This window comes from Populus nigra, chromosome 1, assembly GCF_951802175.1.
Source record: "Populus nigra chromosome 1, ddPopNigr1.1, whole genome shotgun sequence".
NCBI classification, from domain to species: Eukaryota; Viridiplantae; Streptophyta; class Magnoliopsida; order Malpighiales; family Salicaceae; genus Populus; species Populus nigra.
The window spans coordinates 35,086,932-35,096,880 of record NC_084852.1 but is presented as its reverse complement, the minus strand read 5'-3'; the positions used below and the strand labels follow the sequence as shown (position 1 = coordinate 35,096,880).

Here is a 9,949-nt window from a genome sequence, read left to right as displayed (position 1 = left end):
GTTTCAATTTTTATCACCACCCTCTGTATTTCACATTCTCTTCAAAATAACATACCCAAAACTCCCTCCCCCTCCTCTCTCGATCGATCACACCGAGTCCTATCACTTCCTCTCGCTAATACATGTATATACACTCTCCCCTCGTGATTTACGCTCTGTGATCAAAAACCCTAACTCAGCGAGTCCAACCCCCCCTCCCCCCACTCGAGTCGTCGACGCTGCGTCAAAAGTAAATTACAGCTTAATTAATTAAAGCTTATTGCAGGTAAATGACGATCCTTTTCTTAATTACTTCTGTGTCTCCATTGATTTCACACTTGCAGTATTTTCAAGCGTACTCAAATCAAATAACTGCTTTAAGTTTTGAATCATAATAGTTTAATAAGCAATTTGTGTATTAGGGTTACTTTAATTCAGCCTTTTGTTTATTTTCTGGTTAACAACTTTAGGGTTTTATACTGTTTTATTGTCTATGTGTTGATTTTTGTGAGATGAGATGCATAAGGGCTGTCAGATTGACTTTTGTTGCTGCTGAGTTCTGATTGTTAGGAAAGGGGAATTTTTAAGACAACTAATGTTGTCTGTTTAGGGTGTCGGTGTGTCGCTCTAGTTGCAGGGATGATGATCTTTTGGATTAAGAATTATCAAGGGTCTTTTGAGACTGGTTAGAGAATGCATTCTTATAAAAGAAGAAATCGTACTGGAAGTAAGGGGGTAAGAATTCCAGAAATGAGAGGAACGGTGTGACCGAGTTTCAGAGCAACTGAGCTAATTAAAATTCTTATTGACATGAGGCTATTCTAGATTTGTTGAAATGAGTAATGTAGTTTCCAGTGTTGGGTGCTCCTAGTTTTACTAAATTATGCATTGGCACTTGTTTACATGTTATACTAATTTAAAGGTGCGTGTTTAAGACTGAGATAATAAGGTATTGCTAAGATCACTAAATGAACAGGATAACACAAATGAATATAGCCTTTTGAAATTGTCACATCTTGTTGGTGGTGGGTAGTATCATGTCAGTTATGCAAGTTTAGCACCAGTAACTGCATGGCACTTGTGTTACTAAACAAGGTGTTTGGTTCAAACTTGTCAGGGCTGGGTAAAATTATATCTCAATGTTTTACTCCATCTATGGCCATATTGCTTCCACATGTTTGGAAATTTTTGGCGTACTCTTTTCCCCTTAAAATCTGTTTGTTACTGCATCTATATGTGCTTTCAAGGTATCTATACTTATCTTTGGCGCCACACTGTAGTGCATTGATTTGAGCTGACTTTAAACCTGTTTGTGTTTGTCAGAGGAAGGTGCTGCTGTTGAGATGAGTTTGCAACAGGCCATTCAGCCCAAATCTTCTGCTAATGGTTTTGGTCGTCGGAGAACTGAAAGAGATTGGGGGACAAGGTTTGAAAATAAGGTGCAATCTGGAAAAGCACACACCAATAGACCGAGTAATGCAGGTGGGCTTCCATGGCCTGAAGCTCTTGTCACTCTAGATTATATATTCCAATTCTAACAATGTTGGTATAGGTGCAACGGGAAAAGTTGGAGTTTATGAGAGTCCTTTGCGTGATCGGCTAGTATATTTAACAACCTGTCTTATTGGCCATCCCGTGGAGGTCCAGCTGAAAAATGGATCCGTATATTCTGGAACATGTTACACAACAAATGCTGAAAAGGAATTTGGTAAGTTTTGTCGATTTAGTTTAGTTGAAGAGATTTTACACTTGTTGTTAACTGTGTTGTAAATTGATTCTAATTATGCTCTACTCTCATGTGCAATCCTGTGTTTAGTCTATTTCCTTCTCAGCGTTCCCTTGCTTTTCAATTTCAGCAATAATTTTGAAAATGGCTCGCTTGATAAAGGATGTTTCTCTCCGAGGCCCGAAGGCAGAGTGTGTCAGCAAGGCTCCATCAAAGACTTTGATTTTACCTGGAAAAGAAGTTGTACAAGTTATTGCAAAGGTTCTGCTGCGTTTCCTTTCTTTTTTATTCTGCATCCTCAAGTATGGTCTCTTCTTTAGTGAAGTTGATTTTCAAGTTGTTTACATGTGGTTCTGAATGGAACCCTTGAGATGATATTTATTGGATAACAAAGAACAAAAAAGGAAAAAAACTGCATTTGATTAGCTAGTTAATGTTGTAGAGGACAAGTTGGTTGTGTAAGGCTATATGGATGTTTATGTTTTTACTCTTTGTTTAGTGGTGATTTAATCAGGCTTTATGATATATGATGCCAGGATGTCTCTGTTACCATAGATGGGATGTCCAATGAGCTCCAACAAGCAAAGCAGCAAGAAATTATGATCGACTCCTTTATATCACAGTCACGACTTGTTGAAACAGAGAGAGAGCTGGAACCTTGGGTCCCTGACGAAGACGAGCCACAATGCCCTGAATTAGAGAACATATTTGATGGCCATTGGAATAGGTTGTTATATTAAGTATTTCTTTCCCCAAATTTCTTGGTAATTGTTCTACTGTTTTTAATCTTCTCTGGTAGAGTAGAATTTCAACTGACTGATTTTTTACTTTGCTATCAGTGGCTTGTATTTTTGTGAATTAAATTTGTTTTCTTGCAGCTTTCTGATCTCTGATCATGTTTTTCCATCCTCTTCCATTTAATTTTATCACAATTATAGTATTAATTTGAACTGGTCAGCAAGATATCATAGAAAACCTTATTCTGGAAGGATTGCTTTCAATAGATTACATCCCCTGAATGATGTCTTTGGGAAGTGTGTGGACATATTCTCTGCTGTCCCTGCTTCTTAACTATGGTTAGGTTTTTCAGGATTTGATTAACATTATGAAAATAGAGGTATTGAAGTTCAGATACAGGTAGGCTAAGGTTAAACCTTCTGTGGTTGATACACATATATAATTGAATTGGAACCCAGTGTCACCCCCCCCCCCCCCCCCCCCACCTTACCTTTCTCCATTGATATATGCATCTTAAAATTTCTTTTTGTCTTTTTCCTTGATGTTTGTAATTTCATAGCATCCCCATGTTATTTTTATTACTGATTTGAAACCTATTTTTGTTTATTGGCATATTAGGGGCTGGGATCAATTTGAAACAAATGAAATGTTGTTTGGAGTAAAAAGCACCTTTGACGAGGAACTTTATACAACAAAGCTGGAGAGGGGTCCTCAGACGAAAGACTTGGAAAGGGAAGCATTGAGGATAGCAAGAGAGATCGAGGGTGAGGATACAAGAGACCTTCACTTAGCAGAGGTGAGGTTATCCTAATGTTATTTTCTGCTTCTATTTTGGTTTATTTTTTTCTGTAAGTTTGTCTTACTTCTTTTGTCAAGTTATCCAACAGGAAAGAGGCATCCATCTTCATGAAAGTTTTGAGGTTGATGAGGAGACCCGATTCTCTTCAGTCTATAGAGGTGGAGCCATTGATGATGGTGGGCATGAAGAACTTGATGATGTAGTGTTGAGTTCTCTCAACGGTGAAACTTTTGGAGGGCCATCTGCCTCTTCCATTAAGAAGTCTGCTGATTTGACCCATGCAAAAACCAATGTTGGGACTCGAGTGTTATCAACCTCTTCCTTGGTATTTTCTCAAATAATCACTTTCAGTTTGTGTAGATATTGTTGTTTAGCATTTCTAATCAGAGCATATTTTTTACTTGCTTTATAATTCTAAAAATTATTTTTAGCATATTTTCAACATGGAGAACTATGTAATTTATTTTAAGCATCCCCTGCCTGGTAGTTAGTTTTGATTTATGTTATTTATTTTTTAAGGAATAACTACTTATTGTCATACTTGTACTGTATTTCTATCTTTCTTTTCAGGATGAGGTACAATGTTCTCAATCAAGCACTTGTGCAGATTTGCATCATCCAGGATCTCATGATCATGCTGCAAAGCTGGCATCAGAACCTCCTACTAGTTTGTCCACTTCAGATAGTGAAAGCAGGTTGTTACTATTATATTTAATTCAGTATTTCCTTGATGATAATTTAAGTTGCATTTCATTACACGAAAATGGTTTTTGGGAGGACAAATGAGTTTGTTGTGCTGTGAAATTCTTGAATTCCATTTGTAATAGGGCCCAAGAGGATCGACATTTTGAACATGGAGAACTTGACAGCATTAAGGAGCGTGTAGAAGAGAAGATGGTGAGTCAAACTTTAATGACTAATTTTGTTCTTTTGCTGAAAACTTGGAAGAGAGCTTTATTAGTTGTCTTTAATTGTGATGCCTCTAATATAAACTTGTTCTTTGTTTCTATTCATCTAATTACAGCTAACTGAGGATGCTCAATTATCAAAAGGTAAGGGTGAGTTAGTAATTCTGCAATGCTTTTACTTCATTCATTCATTTAAGTTGTAGTATGAACGTCTTTTATTATGAAGTCATTGCATTAACTTGTCAAAAAATGAAGTGAGTTATGAAAATTTCATAAAGAAACAATTATTTAAAAAATTTGTTCAGTTTACTTTCTTACATTTTTCCAGCTACACTTGGCCTATTTAGTGTTGCAATTTTTGCATAGAAAAGTAGGGTACTTGTTTAAGAATGATATAAATTATATTTTGGGGTCTCATCTAATAACTTAAGCTTTTGAATTGAGATAATTCTTTAATATGATATCGAAGCTTTGATGACCAAATAGTCATAAGTTCAAATTACACCACCCCTATTCTATTTAATTAAATTAATAATTCAGCACAAGATAGTGGTTTACTTGTGCAAGTTTCAATCCTAAAAAGTTTTCACTTTAGGGTGTGTGTGGAGAATAATATAAATCATATTTTGGGGCCTCTTCTAATAGCCTAAGCTTTTGAGTTTAAATGATTCTTTGACAATACCTACGGTAATGGGACATGGTGCATTTTGAATTTCTTCATCTTTCAACAATCATTCTATTTTTTTCTGTAGATTCTAAGTCATTGGATGACAAGAAAAATGAATCTGATAAAGGGAGGCTATCCTCTAATACCACTGCATATACCCCTTCATCCCATGTCTTTTCAAAAAATAACAAAAAGACTAGTTCCCCTGGCCAACTGTTAGACGGTGTGGCATCAGCCAAGGGAGCTGTAGAAATGCAGCCAGTAAACTCTCATGGACGACCTGGTAGTTCTGCATCATCAAATTCTGATCGTGCAGGTGCAATGCCAGCTTCTAGCGGTCCTGGTTTATCACCAAGCTCATCAATGGGTTCATTATCTTCTGAGAAGTCAACATTAAATCCCCATGCCAAGGTTTGTTTGGTTCAACATTGTATATATGAATGGATATACTTTCTATTTTTCAGCAGTAGCTCAAGCACATGGAACATACTCTATTTGTCATACACATGAAGGGTACGGCATATTTTAGAATATATTATCTATAGTTCTCTGACACTGGCTAATATATTTGAGTGTTCTTTGTTTCTATTTTTTTAATTTGGTTATCAGGAATTTAAACTTAATCCGAACGCCAAGAGTTTCACCCCTTCTCAAACACCTGCTAGGCCCCCTTCCCCAATGTCAGATGGTTCCTTCTATTTTCAACCTAATCTTTCTGCTCCACCACATATGCATGGGATGCCTGTGGGAGTCGGAGTAAGTACTGACATGACTTTATTGCTTCTAAGATATAACTTGATTGCTCATTTGTTCTGCCTTTTGTATTTAGTTTAAGTATAAGAAGAGCTAGGTTCAGTGATGCTTTCTTGTGTCTTTTTAGTCTCCAAACTGTGGCTGGAAAACTGATGGATGATTCTTTTTCTGTAGAAATGAACTAAAACATAATAGTGAAAAATGTAAAACTGATTTATAATATCATTCTTGAATTATCTTGATTCAATGGTGTGATTCTATCTCTCAATGCTTACAAGTACTCTGGGAATGGTGATTGTGTCCTTTAGATATAAGAATATGTATTTGACAGATGGTATGGGTGGTTCTTTTTGAACTTTACATCCAATTTCAGTTATCAGAAGTGACTAACTTCCAAGATTTTGCAGCCTGGACCTTCATTCAATGGGCAACAGCCTGTCATGTTTAATCCTCAGGTTACACCATTGCAAGCTCCACAAGCATATTTTCATCCAGGTGGACCTCAGGTACCATATTTACTCGTGTTTGAGGTGATTTTGGGATTCTTCAGGGCATGTCATCTCAATGTAAAATTGTTTAGGTAGTTATCCAAATGTACACACACACATATATATATGACTAGTTGTATACATGTAACTGCAGTTCGGGCAGCAGATGCTTCTTGGCCACCCTAGGCAAGTCTTGTACATGCCAAGCTATCAACCTGTAAGCAATTTCTGATCTTTAATTTTAATAGGGAGGACCTGTCTTGTCTGTTTTTTTTTTCCTTGCTGCATAATAATGAGTGCTCTATAAGAAAGACACTGAAGCTGGTTTCATCTGCATGAGTGGGGAGCTACCATATTTCCAAAGTTATATTGAAATAGAGAACAGCGTACATAATTTGTTTTAAAGAAGCCTAAAATAGCTATTTTTCCATCTAACAAATAGAGAAATAGAAGCAATATTTGAAGCTTATATTTTTTGGGAAGGACTGAATTCTGCCCATCAATTCACTAGTCATGACTTGGTATGATGTGGTTGAAGATTTAAGGAATGTTTTGTTTAATTATCTTTTTCCCGTGGAGGAGGATATGTGGTGGTGAAAGATGAAGGAATGCAATGCATTAGGCATATGCAGTCGGGGTGGAGCATATTTCTATTTTCTTGAAAATGGAATGTAACTTACCTTCCCGTGCATATGAGGTCACTGGAACTGGCCAACTTATGTACATTATATTGTTTCCATACAGGAAATGCCATATAAAGGACGTGAGTTTTGAGTTATTGACTGCTGTATCAACGGGTTCATACTCTGCACATTAAGAATGGATTTTGAAGCTGTTGATTGGAACAATTACTGGGGATTTAAGTTTAGTGTCCATGAAGATTCTGCAGTTCTTGACATGCCAAGTTGGGGCGGAGAAAGTGGATTTGTTCTGGGATGTATCCTTATGACCTGTGTGCCTCATTTATACTGACTGGATTGTTATTTTTTTTTGTCTTGTACTTATTTTGACTGTTTTCTTTCGATTAAGTAGTTTTGGACCAAATAAGGTGTTAAAGTTTGTGTATTGTTTATGTCCGTGTATATTTAGGCAGTTGCATTGGGCGATTAAACTTCCAACTCAATGCATTGACATCTCATGCCAACCCTAAATATCTGGAAAAATAATAGTTTTATCTGTTCTTTGTTTTATTGGAAAAATAAAGAAAACGGTTTTTTGAGCCTTTGAGGTTTGGCTCAGGTGGTTGGTTGGTAGATTTGTGCGTGTGTGGGGCATATCTCAAGTAAATTTGACCCGTTAAATCCCTAAAACCCAGGAGTAGTTTTCCAGCATGTTCTGTATAGGCCGCCTCTCCGAAATATGAAAGGTAGAAATTGGACTGCAAAATTCTCAGACTACTGCGGGCCTGCTAGTGTGGCTGATTGTTGTGTTCAAGTATTATTTTAGAATAAAAGAGATGACGATAACTAGGCGATGAGATGAAATAAAAGATTAAAGATAATAATGTGTTTGGTTTTGACGTATAAAATATAGCGATTGTTTGGTTGATGAATGAATTTATTTTATCCATGTATTGTCATTATCTAATTAATTTATTTTAATTCTTAACATTGATTTTCCATATTAATTTGATAAAATAAAAAATCATATATATATATATATATAACCAAAAATATAAAACCAAAAAAATAAAACAGGTGGTGAATTCATTGTTTATAAGAATAATACTTCATTTTTTGTTTGTGTACTTGTTTTTTTTTTAAATTCATCATTTAACATTGGATTTATGTTAAACTTTACAATTTATTTTAATTTATTTTTCATGGAATTGTTAGTTTTATGATCCAGGTTGTTGGTTTAGTAGGTCAATACCAATGTTTTTTTTTTCAATTGATTTTTTTTTCAATGTTATCCTTCAACATTGGATTGATTTATTTTCTATGAGGTTATTTTATTCTCATAACATGAGTTGAGGATTTAGAGAGTTAACTTGGGTTAATTTTTTTTGTCTTTTTTTATAATTGATTTTTTTTTAAATTTTATTCTTCAACATTGGATTGATTAAAAATTGAGTTTTATTATTTGTTTTGATTTTTTTTATAAGGTTATTCTGGTTTCATGACTCGGGTCACAAGTTTGGTAGGTGTTAACCTACGTTGACTAAGGTCAATTTTTTTAAAAAAATTTCATTAATTAATATTGGATTGATTATAAATTGAGTTTCATAATTTATTTTTATTTGTTTTCTAAGAGGATTATCACAATCTTATTATCCAAGTTGTGAATTTGACAAATTAACTTGGGTTGACATGAGTTGATCCAATATGTTTCGATCTTAATATTAAAAAAAAAAAGATATCGTATTGAAATTCTTTTTTGAATTAAAATATATTTTTATCGGTTATTCAAGTTGTTTTTGGACCTGTCAAGTTGACCATGTTATATTAGATTAATCTCTACACAATTTATTTATTTATTAATACAACACAAGTTACAATGTTTGATATTTTTTATGTTAAAAAATATTTAATTTTTTATACAAGCTAATAATCTAATGTTTGATATACACGTGTATGCTTGTGTGTCTGCGCGTGTTTGTGATAAAACATATTTAAAAAGGAGTACATTAAAACATATGTAAAATATCTCGGCTTGGAACCAAGGCTAATTTCTATTGGTTCAGAATTAAGCCCAGATGCCGAGGCTTAAACAATTAATAGACAACGTGTCATTCATTTATTGAACAATAAGTCATTTGTCATTGTCTTCTGTGACACTTACTCACTGGAATTTGAACATATTGTTGATTTCGATAAACACTTAATGACCATTTATGAAAATAATATCTTCGGTCTTATTTTCATAAAATAAAATACGAAAACACTCCACTCAACGCCATATATATAAATATAACATTAAAATCACTTTCAAACAACTAATAAGCACTCCAATTTAATTTTAAACTAACTTCAAATTCATATATCTTTTGAATCTAATAATAAAATTATCAAAAATAAGTATTTATAAAATCCTTAAAAAGTAATCTTGTTTGGTTATTTTTTTTCCTCATATTCTTTATGATTTTTTCTTTTATATTTTCTAGTTTTTCAAATCTAACCGTGAAAGTTAAATTAATGGTTCAAATATGAATGTAAGGATAAGATTGAGATTATGAAATGTTTAAAGGGATATTTGTGAGAAAAAAAAATTTAACATGTTATATTTATGTTTTTATCTCTTCTTTTTAGATGGATAGAAAACTAGCTAAAAATTATAAAAAATTTAACTTGGTTATATTTATGTTTCAGTAGCCTTTGTGCCTTCTTTTTGGAGGGGTAAGAAATTGGCTAAAAATTATCAATGAAACAAAGATAAAAATCCATTTTTGTCTCATTCTCTAAAAATAAATGTATTTTTTATTTTTCCATCTCTTACAAACATCAACCAAACACCACTCAAGTGATTTTACTATTTCCAAGTAAACTAGTGAATAAATTATAAAAGCAAATACTAATTATTGGTTGATTTAACGAGTTGGTGGAGCCACTCATAGTTAGACTACAAGTACATACTTCGTACCTTATGGCATTTTTTTATAATTTTTCTGCAAATTTAACTTGTGAATTAGTTAATCCATGAAAATATGGATAGTGGTATTGTTAGTATGTATGGAAAGTAAAATATGTAATCTAAGAAAAAATGAATGGTATTATTCATAAGGAATATTGGATTATTGGCTTTTGAATGAGAATGTTAGATTGATTGACAACAAAGATGGGTTAACCGGATTAAATAGTATCCATAAGGAATACCAGATTATTAGCTTCTAAATGAGAATGTTAAATTGATTGGTAACCAAGAAAGGTTAATCGGATTGAATGGTATTCATAA

At 33.7% G+C, this 9,949-nt stretch overlaps 1 protein-coding gene across 4 annotated transcripts; it reads left to right on the top strand.

Moving 5' to 3' along the window:
* On the top strand, positions 1–7,277 carry LOC133672457 (polyadenylate-binding protein-interacting protein 3-like). Of its 4 annotated transcripts, none has more exons than XM_062092899.1 (15): positions 1–265; positions 1,303–1,461; positions 1,532–1,687; positions 1,836–1,966; positions 2,242–2,432; positions 3,062–3,239; positions 3,331–3,567; positions 3,813–3,937; positions 4,070–4,139; positions 4,267–4,300; positions 5,134–5,228; positions 5,427–5,573; positions 5,978–6,076; positions 6,213–6,275; positions 6,803–7,277. In XM_062092899.1, exons 2-15 carry the CDS (start codon positions 1,323–1,325, stop codon positions 6,830–6,832), a joined length of 1,695 nt encoding a protein of 564 aa, XP_061948883.1. In that variant the 5' UTR covers positions 1–265; positions 1,303–1,322; the 3' UTR covers positions 6,833–7,277. The 4 variants fall into 4 exon arrangements, with proteins under 4 accessions (XP_061948883.1, XP_061948867.1, XP_061948891.1 ...); XM_062092883.1 differs by having other exon boundaries at positions 4,903–5,228; XM_062092907.1 differs by having other exon boundaries at positions 2–265; positions 4,267–4,294.
* Positions 7,278–9,949: the final 2,672 nt, after the last annotated feature.

Bases quoted from the DNA above. Each gene is read 5' to 3' on its own strand.
- LOC133672457 (XM_062092883.1), top strand. From the start codon at position 1,323: ATGAGTTTGCAACAGGCCATTCAGCCCAAATCTTCTGCTAATGGTTTT. The intron at 1,967-2,241 runs GTTCTGCTGCGT...ATATGATGCCAG, and splicing joins TTGTACAAGTTATTGCAAAG to GATGTCTCTGTTACCATAGA. The intron at 3,240-3,330 runs GTGAGGTTATCC...GTTATCCAACAG, and splicing joins GAGACCTTCACTTAGCAGAG to GAAAGAGGCATCCATCTTCA.